The sequence below is a fragment of the Mustela putorius genome, unplaced genomic scaffold, assembly GCF_011764305.1.
Source record: "Mustela putorius furo isolate JIRA1106 unplaced genomic scaffold, ASM1176430v1.1 tig00000580_pilon_pilon_pilon, whole genome shotgun sequence".
Taxonomy (NCBI): domain Eukaryota; kingdom Metazoa; phylum Chordata; class Mammalia; order Carnivora; family Mustelidae; genus Mustela; species Mustela putorius.
In genome coordinates, this window is record NW_025421423.1 from 2,125,274 (window position 1) to 2,141,950 (window position 16,677).

General features: G+C 46.1%; 1 protein-coding gene across 4 annotated transcripts in view; it reads right to left on the minus strand.

Moving 5' to 3' along the window:
* Positions 1–16,677, minus strand: part of FBXO10 (F-box protein 10) — a 68,825-nt gene that overhangs the window by 19,786 nt on the left and 32,362 nt on the right. For all 4 annotated transcript variants that reach the window (XM_004747623.3, XM_045081591.1, XM_004747624.3 and 1 more), the window contains 2 exons: positions 5,813–6,403; positions 2,057–2,890 (listed from right to left, as the gene is read on the minus strand). In XM_004747623.3, the coding sequence (XP_004747680.1) occupies positions 2,057–2,890; positions 5,813–6,397 (1,419 nt within the window). In that variant the 5' untranslated portion in view covers positions 6,398–6,403. The remainder of the gene's footprint in view (positions 1–2,056; positions 2,891–5,812; positions 6,404–16,677) is intronic.

Here is a 16,677-nt window from a genome sequence, read left to right on the forward strand (position 1 = left end):
TCCCTTCCTCTCCATCTCTGGACCACAATTTTCCACTGCCTCTCACCGATCTTGCCCCCGGTCTCGTTCTCCTCCATTCCGTCCCCCAGAAAGCTGACAGATAAGCTTTCCAAATACAGATCTGACCACAGATCTCCTCTGCCTAAAACCTGTGGGCTTCCCTTGCCTTCACGGCAGACTCCAGTCTCTGTGGCGAGAAGTCAGTGCTTCAGCTGGCTGACCCTGCTGGCTCCCCGGTCTCCTGCAGCAGCCCTCAGCTCATGCTGCGGCTGCGTGAACGTGTGGTGTCCTTTCCTTCGTCTGGCCTTCAGGCACACCTCCGCTGTCTCACAGCCTCACCTTGCCCAGGCACTGCTCCTCCAGGAAACCTTTCCTTGAGGCTGGGCTCCTACGCCACCCACAGCACCTCTCACACGGGACTGTAATAACGCTTTTAAAAAATAAACAGAAACATCTGTTGAGCACTTGCTCTGTGCCAGAAACACTTTCTGTGACCCCAGTTAATCCCTACCCCTCCTTGAAGGCAGATAGTACCGTTCGTCCAAAGGACACACAGCTAACAAGGGGCAGAGCCAGAATTTGACTTGGAAGCCACACTCCTAGTAACTATGTAAGAGGGAAGACCCTTCTGGGGGCTCAGACCAGATCCTATCATAGTGGTACCTGAGGGCAAAACGGTCACCCGTCCTCTGATCTGACCGTTCTCTTTATTTTCCAAGTAGCACTCCACTGTTCTTTCAGGGCGACACCTCCTCAGACCCTCTTTGGAAGCGGCTGGGCAAACGCAATGAAATGTGACTGCTGTCAGCCATCCCAGCCTCCGGAGATCTGCAAGCCTCCCGTGACACGCGCCCGACGCCCTGGAGCTTACTAGGCGCTTCACCAGTATTACGGCATTGGACCCTCACAATGCCCCAGCGAGAGACGCAAGACTGGGAGGCTTCTTTCCATTTGACAGAAGAGGATGGTGATGCTCGTGGTGAGTCAGTGGAGAGGTAAGACTCAAACCCAGGAGCTAGACCATGCTTTCTTCTAAAAGGCCATGTCTTTCCTTCCAGAAGCCTTTCCTGTGTCGACTGTCCTGCAGCACTCCAAAGAGCCCGCAGGATCATGATGGCACCAGCGGCAGCACGGACCGCTCTCAGCATCAAGTCCCAGTGCCTCTCAAATGGGCTTTCCAGGCCCGGGGCAAGGTGGGTTCTGCTCACCTCCCCTGCCTCATTTTCAACCACTCCTTCATCCTCAGCATACAGCCGCACACCCAGGCCCCAGCACAGAACGTTCTGGCTGTCTGGAATGCCCGCACTCCACATCCTCTCGCCCCATGCACACTATTGTCCTCAGCCGTCCTCTACTCATCCTACAAAGCTTGGATACCTCTCTGGGAAGCTTCTCCAGTGCGGATCAAAGCCCGTGATCATGTGCCCCTCAATTTTCTCTCATCCAGGCTCAAGAGTCCTTGTTCCTTCTACGAGGCCTTGGGGACACATTTGAGAAGCATCATGACATAGTGAAAGGAGCTGGAAGACCTGGGTTCTAGTCCCAATTCTGCTACTAACTAGCTATGTGACCCTGACTGAGTCACATTTCCCCTCTGGGCCCGTTTCCTTTTCTGTAAAATGGGAAGAATAGTTTCTGCTCTGTCCAAATCAAAAGACGGTTGGAAGGTAAGAGTGTGTTGTAGAATGAAGAAGACTTAAAAAAATGCAAAACAGGGCGCCTGGGTGGCTCAGTGGGTTAAGCCGCTGCCTTTGGCTCAGGTCATGATCTCGGGGTCCTGGGATCGAGTCCCGCATCGGGCTCTCTGCTCAGCAGGGAGTCTGCTTCCCTCTCTCTCTCTCTGCCTGCCTCTTTGCCTCCTTGTGATCTCTGTCTGTCAAATAAATAAATAAATAAATAAATAAATAAATAAAATCTTTAAAAAAAAAAAATGCGAAACAGCCCCACCAAAGCCTTCCTCTGTATAGCCACAGGAACCTTCTCTCATTAATCAAAATCATATTCCTAGTGACCCAGGAAGGCCTCACGGTCTGTAGAGTAAACCTTAGGATGGCACCTTGCTGTTATGTATACACCGCACTGCATAAGTCAGGTTCCGGAAGACGTTCCCTTCCATCTTGGCTCGGCCATAGGAGCAAACGAAGACGCCTCCCTTTCCGTCCCGGAAGAGGCACTTGCGGATGAGGCAGCCCTGCACAGAGCTGGCCAGTGCCATGGCCTCCTTGTCCTTCTGCAGCTCCTGCTGCAGTGAGTTCAGCACGAGGCAGCTGGGCAGCTGAATGGATGCCCCTGGAAGTGGTGGGCCGAGAAAGGAGCCCCCCAGTACAGGGCGTGGGCCCTGTACTTGGTAGGACAGTCTGTATGTGAGCTGGTCCTCGTCCTCATCCTCACCACTAGGACTCAGGCCTCCATCGCTGCTGTCTGGAGTCTGGGCCACCCTCTCCCCATCACTGCCCACCTCTGCCTCCTGTGAGCCAGCCTTGGAGCCTGGCTTTGGGGAGGTAGAAGCTGGGCTGGTCGGGCTTTGGCTGCCCTCAATGACAATGTCACAGGTCCTTGGACTCCAAGCCTGGTCCCTGCTCTCCAGGTCTAGGGACATTAAAGAGTCCGAGTCCTCTGTGGGGAGTATGCTGGGGGAGGACTTGATAAGCCCTACTAGATACTTGTAGGCCCAGTTCTTGTCTGCAGATGGGTGGCCCTCAACAGTCACAGAGTTGTTTTCACTGCCCACAAATTCACAGTTTTCCAGGACACACAGAGGCACATTGTGCAGGAAAACATGGGTGTTTTTGAAGGTGCAAAACTTCACTTGGCAGGTACCTGGGCCATGGACCTGGATGTGCCCATTCTCGAAGTTGCAGTTGTCAAACTGGACATGACCCGAGGTTGTCTGAGGAATAGAAAAGAGAAAGCAGATGAAACAGGGTAAGAACTGTTTTGCTAGTCAGTACTCTGTGCTTTAAGGAGGGTGGAGCCTGGAGAGGCCATTCATCTGGCTGATCCTGTTCTCCTCCTCCCTAAGGGCATGTGTCAGCCCAGGCTTAGGGGTCAGGGACAGGAAGCGGCTCAGAATCAGAGGGAGGAGAATTAGGAGTTGCCTGTTTTTCCCTCCTTCCAATCGCAAAGGGACTGGAAATAGATAAAGGCAGGAAAGTTCACGCTCTGCAACAGGGCCCTTCCTAAAGACCTCAAGTCTCGGGTAAATTCCCCTAATATTCAGTGAGTGTCTAGTGAGAATATAAGCTTTGAGGGGTGAAGATGGGGAGGAGGGAAGAAGCTGAATGCTCAGAGGGATGCTGGGTGAGATGGAGTTAACACGGTAACACAGGAGGTGAACCAGCAGAGCAAGCATCACTCAAGGGAGATCAGGAAGGACAGGAACTGGCTGGAATTGAGCACAACTTTCCTGTGTCCCATGAAGGGCGAGGGAGTCCCGGTTTGGTGTCTTGGTTACATGAAGAAAGTGTGAGATCATGAGGGCCCTCACCAGGTCTCACCTCTTCAGCACAGCTTCCCTTCACCACCCTCTCTCAGCCCTGCAGCACCCCACAGAACACCGGCTGGGCATCTGAAAACTCAGGACAGGGCCAGGAAGAAGCCTGAGAGCTGATAGGAGACAGACCACAAGGAGCTGAGCCCTACCTGGGCTGGGGCAGGCAGGTGTGGAAGCCCACCCACAGGTTCTGGGAAAAAGTCCTGCCTGTGTGGCAATTGGCCCATATGTGTATGGGGGAGGGGCAGAACAAAGGAAGCAGGCTGTGTCCCTAAAGATGGGGACAAGGTGTGCTGCCACAGCCGGGCAGTACTGAGCAGTAGGTAAGACGGGCTCTGGAGTCTGGCTGCACAGGAGAACTCCTAGCTTGGCTTCTTTCAAGTGTGTTACTTCTGACAGGACTTCATCTCTCTGAGGCTGTTTGTATGTAATACGGGGCTTGGCGGCTAACACAGAGCGAGGGAGAGAGCCAGGTGACCGAACATTAGCTACCGGGACCTGGGGTCAGAGACACAAAGAGCAGAGGCTCAGCTGAAGTGGGGAGGTGCTGAATCCCACGCACCACTCAGCCGGGCCCCTTAGCTCCCAAGCCTGGCTGAGAAGCCCAGTTACTCTATATTCCTAAAAAAGAACTGTTTCCAGATTTCACCCTAAATTCCATCAGAAGGATATGAACCATAAAATGAGGGAGTGTTTTCTGATCCCACTGAGTAATCCAGACACATCCGCCCCTGAACCGTTTTTACATTCTCTAGCAGTGAGCACCCTGGAGAGCTTGGCCCAGAACTTACTCATCTCAACCCCTATAAGCTTCCTTATGGCTGACTTAATTTTTTCCTGCTGCAATTTAAATCCATTTTCCTCTTACTGGGTCCTCTTTGTAGATGAACACCAGCTCTCTGGAGATGCAGAGCCATTGCTGGGGTTTTCCTCAGAAGTCCCTGAAAACCGCTGTGAAATCACCCTGGCCTTTGAGTTCTACAGGCAAGGTCATCCTAGCCCCTTGTCCTGTTTTCAGTTAAAAGATGATCATGGACGGAGCACTACTGTATGCCAGGCCCCACCCCCGAGCATCTGCAACTGTGATTCTGAGGGAGAAGGAGAGGCTGAACCAAACATATTCCTCTAAGAGTGAATGTCGTAGGAAAATCAAAGGGTCTTGAATCAAACTCTTCTTCAGGGTCTGCAGACCAGCGCAGGAGTTGTTCATCAGTCCTTCTGAACATTCTAGGCCTAAAAAACAGGCTTTTAAGTTTCCAAGGAACCCAGCATTATGTTAATTTCAAAAGTACTTAGAATTTGAGTTCTAACCTCACTAATTATCCACCTGAGAAAGTTACTTAGCGTCTCTGATCTTTAGTGCCCTGATCAGCAAAATGGGGATACCAAGTGTACTGTCTACCACCACTGTTTGTTGTGGGGAACAATAGAGGTCACAGATGGAAAGTCACCTAGATTATGAGTATAGGCTTGGGTCCTAGTTCTGTCCCTTACTAAGTCTGAGACCCGGGTATGTCACTTAGTTGTGCTGAGCCTCAGTTTGCTCATCTAGAAAACCAGATGGCACGACCCCTCTCTCTCATGCCTGGAAAGCAGACATCAGGCACATGGTAAGTGCACCGTGGTCATATGATGATTACTAACCCGAGAGACCATGTGTTGTGACTGGTAGTCATAGTGGCAATATACTTATTACAACAGGTTAGAAGTCCAGATGCTATAATGTTTCCAGTCAATGTAAAGCTGTAGACTATTCTGCTGGGATCTACACATGTCAATAAATACTTGGCTTTGAATACAGCTATGCTCTGTGTTCCTAGAAGATAAGTGTAGGCTGGTATTTCCTGACCCTCTCCCCAGTCACCCCTGGTAAAATCTGACCTTCCCTAACCTTCCTTCACAGGGTGGGGCCAACGGGCTAAAGGTCACTGGTCCTGCAGAGCCTCCCCTGGCTTTGGCCGTCTCTGGGCACGAAGTGTTCTCTGCTTCCTGTCACCATGTGGCACACTCGAGGACCTGGATTTCCCACCTAGCTACTCCACCCACGGAGCCAGTTTGTCCAGTGTGGAAGGAAAGAAGTACAAAGCAGTTTGGGTCTTGAGTCCTTGGCTTATTTTTTAATACAGTTTTTCCAAAAATAAAGCAGAATGTTGATCATTACTGATCCCTTACCCATTTCTCATCTGGTGCAGAACTCAGAGGAGTGGGTTATAGGAACAATAACAAAACCCTCAATTCCAAAAAAATGGGGTCATAAACCCATGTGAAGAGGCCCAAGTCAGGCCCAGAGAGGCCACCCATCTGGATGCGGGCACCCACCTTAAACATGAAGGGGGAGAACCAGGCCGGCATGAAGACAAGGTTGCACAGGCGTGTGGTGGAGCAGTGCTGATCGATGCTGGCGAGCAGGGCCACCTCTCCCAGCTTGCCGTGCCCTATGATCTCCACAGGCACCTTCAGGATGATTTCACCCTGCTCTTCGTACACACCTGGAAACAGCACGATTCGGTCATACAGGCTGGCCATGGCCAAGGCACTGCCCAGGCTGTCAAACTCATGGCCTGGCCCAACGCTCAGGGTACGGCGTTCCCTCCTCCGGCGAAATAGAGAAAAGCAGACGGAGGACTCCAAGTCCAAGGCGTTCTTGGTCCAGGTCTTGGAGGCAAGGTAATGCTGCTTGAAGGCCTCCCTCCAAGACTCAGGCTCCACGTCAGGCTGATTGGGCCAGTTGGGGTGGCGGCATTCGGTGCATCCCAGACACAGCTGCCGCCAGCGGGTGCTGTCGAGACTGAGGATCAGCTCATACCAGGCCCTGCACACCAGGCTGCAGCGGCCCAGGTCGGGCAGGTGCAGGTAGGCTAGGATCATGCGCCACAGCTCCAGGGGGAGGCCACCGGCCTCCATGGTCACCTGGGAGACAGATACAAAACAACGGAGGTTTTTGCTGACCCTGCTTACAGCTCTCTTTCTTATAATATTCCCTGCCTTCTCCTGACCCCAAGGGTATGCAAGGGAAAAAGGCTTAGCCAGTCATAGGACTCCAACCCCTCAAACAGAATTCTCCCCTGGGATTTTTCTAGCTGGAGTGAACAGGGAAGACTCTCTTTTCTCTTGGCCAGACACTCTGTTGGTATGACCCTGACCTGCTGTCAGCCATGTTCCCCACTTGTGGAGAAAACTTTGTAGTACTAGAGCCAAGTAGAAATGAGGACATGAAAGATGAAACGTGAAAAAGAGAAAGAAAAATGTGATCACAAGTGAACACAAATCACAAGATCTGGTGGTACAGATTCCAGATTCCTGAAGCTGCCCTGGAATCTTCAGTTCTTTCTTCAATTCTGAGGTATCTAATGACCTTCTAATAAATACCCTTTTTTGCTTAAGCTGGTTTGATTTGGGTTTCTATAACTCGTCACTAAGATTTTGGACTAATACAGAGGGAACCCACCTTTGGCTGTTACAGTCTTAGAGCTCTGGATTTCCTAGACTCTCAAGGAAGGGATCTCTATTTCTTCACACCAATAGGAATAAGAACTGAGCAGTGAATGTCCATCTGTCTGCCTCTCCTGTTACCAGATCAAATAATTTCCACTGTCAATAAAAAAAAAAAAAAAAAAAAAAATTCCACTGCCTCCCATGTAAGGCAGCCTTAGGAAAGACTGATGCTGGATCACAGGCTGTGGGTTTTGGTCTTGGCTCTGCTATTAGATACTGATGCAACCCTACTGTCAGCATCTAAACACCCACCCTACTGGCTGCCCAGCCATCTGCCCCCTTGCTCTCTCCCCCTTCCAACCAACAATTCACCCCACATATTTGGAGATGCAGGGCTCCCTGGGCTATGTCTGTAGAATACTATGCCCCAGACCCTTGGCAGCAAATAGCTGGACTCTGGTTGACTCCAAATGGGCCACTGAGGTCTCCAGGGGAATAGGAGTTGCAATTTTAGAATCAAGTCAACTTCTGGGGCACCTGGATGGCTCAATAGTTAAGTGCCTTCAGCTCAGGGCATGATCCCAGAGTCCTGAGATTGAGCCCTGCATCAAGTTCCTTGAAGCAGAGGCCTGCTTCTCTCTCTCCCAATATCCCTGATTGTGTTCCTGCTCCCGCTGTTCCTCTCTCTGTCAAATAAATAAATAAAATCTTAAAAAAAAAGAAAAAAGAATCAGGTTGTCTTCTTTCCTGAATAGAAGAGAATGAATGACTTCTTTTCTAAGCTATAAACTCAGGAAAAGTTGCTAGTGACCATTCTCTCTGCCAGGGTGAGAGTGGGGGTGGGGCAGAAGAAGTTAGTCTACATTGAGAGAAGAATGAATCAGAGACAGTAACAGAGAAAAGGGCAGAAACCAGGGGCATCCCAGTTTCTCTTCAGCACTCCAGGTCATGGCTCCAGCCTCTGCCCAAAACTCAGCTTTAGCTTTGCCTTTTGAATTCCATCAGCTAGCTCCGTATTCTTTTTTTTTTTTTTTAAGATTTTATTTATTTATTTGTCAGAGACAGAGGGGGAGAGAGCGAGCGAGTACAGGCAGATAAAGAGGCAGGCAGAGGGAGAAGCAGGCTCCCCGCCGAGCAAGGAGCCCGATGTGGGACTCAATCCCAGGACCCTGTGATCATGACCCGAGCTGAAGGCAGCTGCCTAACCAACTGAGCCACCCAGGTGTCCCTAGCTCCGTATTCTTGTGATAAATTCTTTTTGCTCAAGTTGGCTTCTTTGAATTCCTGTTATTTAAACCTAGCCAAAGCCCCTCTAATTTATGAGTGTCCATTTCCCCACCTAAACACAAGGGGACTGTGTGAGATGACCTAGAGCAACTTCCAAGTATGAAACCCTATAAAGTCTCTAGACAAGTAGGAACTAAACTTGGAAATAAGCAGACTTCACAACAGACTGTAATCAAGTTGTTAACCTCTTAAAGGCCTTGGTTTTCCTCTCCATTTTATGAACATGATGATCATACCTGTCAGCTATCTAGGCTCAGGAAGGCTGGAAGCACAAATGTGTGACTATGTCTACAAGAATTCTGAGCTTCATTGTAACAGGTCTGGCTTTAACTCTACAGATTAGTATTAGGGCCTGGGTATGTAGGTTTCTCTATAATGATCACCTAGTAAGACTTTCCAAAGTCCTTGACAGTGCTGAAGAAAAGCCTCGTTCTGGACTGGTAAACATCACAGAACAAAGGCTGGGCTTCTGGTAGCTGTGACTTCCTCACAGGAACACTGCTTTATTCACAGCAGTCTCCGTGATACCCGTGTCTCCTGTTCTTCATCTCCTTCTTTAGCCATACCTTTTCAGGCTTTTTCAGAGAAAACTTGTGGGATCGAGCCCCAGATCAGACTCTATGCCCAGCAGGGAGTCTGCTTGAGATTCTCCCTTTCCCTTTGCCCCTCCCCTTCCCCGGGGAGACACAAACTCTCTCTAAAATAAATAAATGAATCTTAAAAAAAGAAAAAAAAAAAGAAAACCTAAGAAAATATGCAACCTCAGGATAGGCAAAGATTTCTGAGAACACAAAAGGTACTAATCATAAAAGACAAAAAATAATGAATTGGTCTCTCAAAATTAAAATTTTCTGCTCATCAAAAGATGCCATTAAGAAAATGAAAAGGCGGGGCGCCTGGGTGGCTCAGTGGGTTAAGCCACTGCCTTCGGCTCAGGTCATGATCTCAGGGTCCTGGGATCGAGTCCCACATCAGGCTCTCTGCTCAGCAGGGGGCCTGCTTCCCTTCCTCTCTCTCTGTGATCTCTTCCCTTCCTCTCTCCTACTGTGATCTCTCTCTGTCAAATAAATAAATAAAATCTTAAAAAAAAAAAATGAAAAGGCATTTGAAAGAATGGGAGTAAATCTTTGCAATGTACATACAAGACAGAGGGCTCATATTCAGAATGTATCAAGAAATCCTACAACTTAGTAATTTAAAAAATCCAACAAAAAATAGGCAAAGGTTTGAACAGAAACCACACACACACACACAAACAAGCAGGCAACAAGTTCAAGAGATGTTCAAGATCATTAGTATTCATTACCTGATTTGTATCAAAACCATAACAAGAGGGATGTGTGTCACACTCACTACAATGGCTGAAACAAAGAACACTGAAGGCATCAAAGCATCGAGATGTTCATGAAACACCCAGAATTCTCATACATTGCTGGTAGGAGCATAAAACACCACAATCACTTTAGAAAACTGTTCAGTAGCTTCTTCTGCAATTAAACACACACCTATGCTATGACCCACTCCTAGGTGATTCCACTCCTAGGTATTTACCCAAGATAAATGAAAATAGACATCTACACAATGGTTTATATGAGAATGTTTACAGAGGCTTTATTCTTAATAGTAAAACAAACAAAAAATGTGAAACCACCCAAATGTCCATCACCAGAAGAGCGGATAAATAAAGCATGGTGTACACATGCAATGCTACATTATTCGGCAGTAAAAGGGGATGAACTACTGGCTAAGCCACAACAATAATGTTAAGCAAAAGAAACCAGTTGCAGAAGACAACATATTGTATGATTCCATACAGGTGAAGTTCAAAAAGAGACAAAATCATCTACACTGAGAAAAATGAGAACAGCACTTCAAGGGGTCACATGGAAACTTCGGGAGTAAAGGAAATGTTCACATCTTCACTGCTGTGTTAGTCACACACATGCAAATATCTGAAAAAACTCACTGGACTGCAGGCTTCTGTTCTGTGCATCTTATTGTATGTAAACTATATCTCAGTTTACAAAATAGTATAGATTATCATCTCTCCAGGCCTGCTCTACATGTCCCAGTTAATGGGACCATCACCTTCCACCTTGCCACCCCAGTCAGTAACTAGGGAAACCTCCCTGATTTCTTCTCTGTCTACTTCTCTCCTGCTCTCTCCCAGATATTCTCTCACATTATGTGTTTCCTCCTCCTTAAGCACTCTCAAATCAGTCCTTTCCTCTCTCCTTTCTCTGTCACAGAGTTGTTGCTGGCCTCACCGTCTTTGGTTTGGATTCTCAGCCAGTCTCCCTGCAATCCATCCAATCCACTTCACATCCAGCCACCAAGGGAAGCTTTCTCAAATGTAAATATGGGTACGCCACTTGTCAGCCTAGAATTCCTCAATAGCTCCCCATGGCTTCCAGGATAAAAGCTAGCACAGACGACAGCTATGAGCCGGTCTATTTCTCTAGTTTCATCACTAATCTTCATCCCACCTACCATCACTCTCCCAACAGCACCTTGCTCACAGGGCCTTTCTTCATCCTCTCTCCTTGGACATCAAGTGCCACTTTTGGCCTCCCAGAGCTACCTGAGAATAGTTCTACCACAGCTTGCTTGCTTTCTTTCTTTCTTTGACAGACAGAGATCACAAGTAGGCAGAGAGGCAGGCAGAGAGAGAGAGAGAGGGAAGCAGGCTTCCTGCGGAGCAGGGAGCCCGATGCGGGGCTCGATCCCAGGACCCTGAGTTCATGACCCGAGCCGAAGGCAGCAGCCCAAACCACTGAGCCACCCAGGCGCCCCTACCACAGCCTTCTTAAAGTGTGAATCAAAAAGAGTACATGGTGATTTGTATAGAGATTGGTTTTATGAGGGAAACATCCTGCTAACCACTACCGAAATCAGAAAACAGAATTTTGTCAGCTACTCTAGCAGCTTCCCCGTGTGCCCCATTCCAGTTCTCCCCACAAAGGTAAACATGCTCCTGATTCCATAGTATCACTTCCTTAGGTCTTTGTGGTTTCACCACCTAAGTATACATCTTTAGTCTCTAGGGTTTTACTTTTGTCCTCAGGTTTTTAGTTCAGTATGTGTTTGGTTCTCATTCCACCCACAGGGTCCCCTTCCATCCCTTTCTTTTCAAGTTGCCTGTTGAAGCTCAACCATCTGACCACTCTCTGTCTTAATTTTGCTGACTGCATGCTTTCTCATGGGGGAGTTCACCTTGTTGCCCTGGCTTCTGTATTCTCTGCACATTGGCAGATGGATCCAGAGGCTTGATCAGACTCAGGTGCAATCCCTTTAGCAAGGGTACAAGTGGTATTGCATGTTCTTATCATCAAATGTCCACAAGTCTAGTTGCTCTTTTTTTTGATGTTAGGTGTCCACTGATGCTCAATACCTAGATCCATGAATTCCCTGGAGGTAACAAAATGGTGAGAATTCTAACTGTATCATTTGGTTGATTTCTTTGGTGAAGCAATTATATTAGGAGATGCTTCTCCTCAAATACCATTTGGTTACCCCACTGTACTGTACCCTTAGGAAAGGCCTCTTTCATTTTCCAGGTGTCAAGACAATGAATTGGTTCCATGCATCCATTATTCTTTGAAGGTAACCCAATCTCTGTGTGTTTAAATGATTATGATGAATTCATGGATTTTTTTTTTTTAAAAGATTTTATTTATTTATTTGACAGAGAGAGATCACAAGCAGGCAGAGAGGCAGGCAGAGAGAGAGAGAAAAGGAAGCAGGCTCCCGGCTGAGCAGAGGGCCCGATGCGGGGCTCGATCCCAGGACCCTGGGATCATGACCTGAGCCAAAGGCAGTGGTTTAACCCACTGAGCCACCCAGGCGCCCCTAAGATCTTTTTTAAAAAAGAAAAGAAATGGAAGACAGAGCCTGATGCAGGACTCGATTCCCAAGGACCCTCGGACCATGACCTAAGCCAAAGGCAGCCGCTAAATCAACTGAGCCACCCAGGCATCCCCTGTCTTCCATTTCTAAAACACTGTCACTTCCAAGATGTCACATAAATGGAATCATACAGTACATAATCTCTTGGGACTGGCTTTTTTTTTTTTCGCTCAGCATAGTTCCTTAGAGATTCATTCAAGTTGTGCGCATCACTAGTCCTTTTCTTTATAAAGCTGAGGAGCATTCCATGGTACAGACGTGCCACAGTGTGCATCTGCAGAATCTCGACAAAGGCATTCACACGTGTAACTCCAACCCATATCAAAAATAGGATATTACCATCACCCCAGAAGATTCCCTCATGACTTTTCTGTCAATTCCTACCCCAAATCCCAAAGGGCAAACACTGTTGTGAATTTTCCAGCATACGTTAGTTTTGTTTGTTCCAGAATTTCATATAAATGGAAACATGCAGTACATATTCTTTTGTGCTAAGGCTTCCTTCACTTAGTATTACCTTTCTGAGAGTCATCTATTTTGTTACATGTATCAGTAGTTCATCCCTTTTTATTGCTGAGCAATTATTTCATTGTATACTATATTGATATATTGCAGGCTTAAAAATCAATTCTCCTACAGACAGAAGACTGAACTGTTTCCAATTTGGGGCTATTATGAATACTGCTGCTAGGAGTATTCTTACACAAATGCTTTGTGCACATATATTTCAATTTCCCTTTGAGTGTGTTCACATCTTCTATTTTTTTTTTAATTGGGTAATCTTTTTACTATTCAATATAGGACTTTCTAATACATCCTTTGCCAAATATATGTTCTGTGAATATTTTCTCCCAGTCTGTAGCTTATCTTTTCATTTTCTTGATGGTGTCTTTTGATGAGAAGTTTTAAATATGGCTGAAGTCTAACTCACCTTTTTCAAATGACTGAGCCCTTTTAACCGAGAAGGTTTTGCTAAATTCCCTTGTTGTGAAGATATTCTCCTATATTTTCTTCTAAACGTGTTGTGATTTAACTTTTATATTTTGATCTATGATCCATCATGATTTAATTTTTGTTATGGTATGAAGTAGTGGTTGAAATTAAGTTATTCCAGCACCACTTGTGGAAAAGAATCTCCTCTCCCCAGTTGGGTTGCTTTGGTGCCTTTGTTCAAAATCGAATGACAGTAGTGTGGGTCTATTTCTGGATGATTTATTCAATTTCATGGATCGATTTGTTAATCCTTATGCTAGCACCAAATTAGCACTACATTTCTGACACTTTTCCTTTCATGAATTGTACTTCTGGTGTCAAGTCTAAGAACTCTACCTCATTCTGGATCCTGAAGACTTTCTCCTATGTTTTTTTCTTAAAGTTTTATAATTTTACATGCAGGTCTGTGACCACATGTTAATGTGGTCATGTTAACTGCGGCCACACAGTTAATTTTTGATTAAGGTGCAAGGCTTAGTTTGAAGTTCATTTTTGGGGGCTTATGGTTGTCCAAAAGTCCCAGCACCATTTGTAGAAAAGCCTATCCTTTCTCCATTGAATTGCTTTTGCACTTTTGTCAAAAATCAGTTGAGTGATAGTACTTGGCAAGATGGTGGAAGAGTAGGAGACCTAAATATTATTAGGTCTCAGGAGTTCAGCTAGATACACCTACAAACTCAATAGGAGATAGAAAAGAAGAGCAGCAATTCTAGGAACAGAAAATCGACCACTTTCTGGAAGGTAGGACGGATGGAGAAGTGATTCCGAGGCAATACATGAGAAGATAGAATGTTGGGGGAAGGGGTAGGCTCTTGGCAAGTGAGAGAGCTGCAAAACACAAAATCGGAGCTTTTCGAAGTGAGGGATGTTGTTCTAGAGGCTAACTAGGGGGCGGAGCCCTCATGGGGACAATGTGGTCTCAGGACCTATGGGGTCACAAAAAGACCAGGGGTGTCTGAGTGTGGCAGAGCTCCCAGGCGTTGGAGCAGGGAGGCCGGCTACAGAGACTGAGCCAAGGAGGGTCTCTCGGCTCGGGGTTACCTTAAACCATGATCTGAGGCACAGTCGGGCCACTACTCTTCGAGCAGGGACCCCACAATTGGCAGATCCAGAGAGACCCCCTCCTTCTCCTCCAGGAGGAGCGACGCGGGAGTGCGTGGGGAATCTGCTAGGTTTGGAGACTCCAAACAGGGCTGTGCACCAGAGATAGAAACGCTTGGTCACAGGCCAGGTGAGCATGGAGTGCAGCCAGAGATCAGGGAAACGGGAGTGACTGACTGCTTTTCTCAGGGCGCACTGAGGGGTGGGGCCCTGAGCTCTCGGTTCCTGTGTGGGGTTCCTGTCCTCCAAAGCTCTACAGAAAGCATTCAGGAAAAAAGCTCTCGAGAATGAACCCAAGCAGATTACTTAGACTGGCCCCTGGGAAGGGTGGTGCAATTCTGCCTCCTGCAAAGACATTTGAGAATCATGGGGCAAGAGGACCCACCCCCAGAAGATTAGCAAGAATATCCACACAAGACCAAGTTCACCAATCAATGAGAACTACGGAACTCCAGAGTTAGGGGAAAGCAACACATAGAATTCATGGCTTTCCCCCCATGATTCTTTAGTCTTTCTTTTCTTTTTTTTTTTTTTTAAAGATTTTATTTATTTATTTGACAGAGAGGGATCACAAGTAGGCAGAGAGAAAGAGAGAGAGAGAGAGAGAGAGAGAGAGAGAGAGGAGGAAGTAGGCTCCCCACTGAGCAGAAAGCCCGATGCGGGGCTCGATCCCAGGACCTCGGGATCATGACCTGAGCCAAAGGCAGAGGCTTTAACCCACTGAGCCACCCAGGTGCCCTGATTCTTTAGTTTTTCAAAGTTAAATTTTAAAAATTTTGTTTTCTTTTTCTTGTTCTATTTTTTAAAAATCTTCCTCTTTCCTATTTTAATGTTTTTAAACTATTTTATCTTATCAATATCTTTTAAAAAATTTTTCATTGTTATAGTCATATTTTATCCCTTCATTGTACTTAACCTTATTTTTGTATAGATATAGGTTTTTTTTTCTTTAAAAATTTGAGATACAGTTTCTTCTAGTAGATCAAAATATACCTGAAATATAGCACATGGCTTTGTTTTAGTCTCCAGCCTGATCACATTTTTTCCACTTTTTTCAACCAACTTCTTATCAATTCCTTTTTAAGCATCTTTTTAAAATTTTCATCTTTACAGTCATATTCCATCCCTTCATCATGTTTATCCTTATTTTTGTATATACATAATTTTTCTTTCTTTAAAATTTTGGGAGGTATGATCTCAGGGTCCTGGGATCGAGTCCTGCATCGGGCTCTCTGCTCAGCAGGGAGCCTGCTTCCCTCTCACTCTCTCTGCCTGCCTCTCTGCCTACTTGTGACCTCTGTCAAATAAATAAATAAATAAATAAATAAATTTTGGGAGGTAGTTTCTTCTAACAGACCAAAATACACTCAAAATCAAGTGTGTGGGGTCGCCTGGGTGGCTCAGTGGGTTAAAGCTTCTGCCTTTGGCTCAGGACATGATCCTGGGATCGAGCCCCACATCGGGCTCTCTGCTCAGCGGGAAGCCTGCTTCCCCTCCTCTCTCTCTGCCTGCTTCTCTGCTTGCTTGTACTCTCTTTCTCTGTCAAATAAATAAATAAAATCTTTTGAAAAACCAATCAAGTATGTGGCTCTGTTCTATTCACCAGTCTAAAATATATATTGTTTTTCTTTTTTTTTTCTTTTTCTTCCCCCTTTCTTCTCTCCCTGGTATTGGGTCTCTTCGGATTTGGTTAGTTATATTTTTCTGGGCTCATTGTTACCTTTTTAGTATTCTGTTCTCTCATTCATCTATTCTTATCTGGATAAAATGACAAGGCAGAAAAACTCACCACAGAAAACCCCCAAAACAAACAAACAAACAAACAAACAAGAAAACACCAAGAGGTAGTACCAATGGCTAGGGACTTAATCAATATGGACATTAGTGATATGTCAGAACCAGAGTTCAGAATGATGATTACCAAGGTGCTATCTGGGCTCAAGAAAAGCATGGAAAATACTAGAGAATCCCCTCCAGTAGAAAAAAGATCCCTTTCTGGAGAAATAAAAGAACAAAAATCTAACCAAGTTGATATTTAAAAAGCTATTAATGAGGTGTGATGGAAAATGGAGGCTCTTAATGCTATGATAAATGAGGCAGAAGAGAGAATTAGTGATATAGAAGACTAAATGATGGAGAATAAAGAAGCTGAGCAAGAGAGAGACAAACAACTAATGGACCACAAGGGGATAATTTGAGAGATAAGTGATACCGTAAAATGAAACAATATTAGAATAATTGGGATCTCAGAAGAAAAAGAAAGAGAGAGGGGGCAGAAGGTATATTGGAGCAAATTATAGCAGAGGATTATCCTAATTTGGTGAAGGGAACAAGCATCAAAATCCAGGAGGCACAGAGAATGCCCCCTCAAAATCAATAAAAATAGGTCCACAACCCATCATCTAATAGTAAAACTTACAAGTCTCAGTGACAAAAGGAAAATCTTGAAAGCAGCTCAGGAC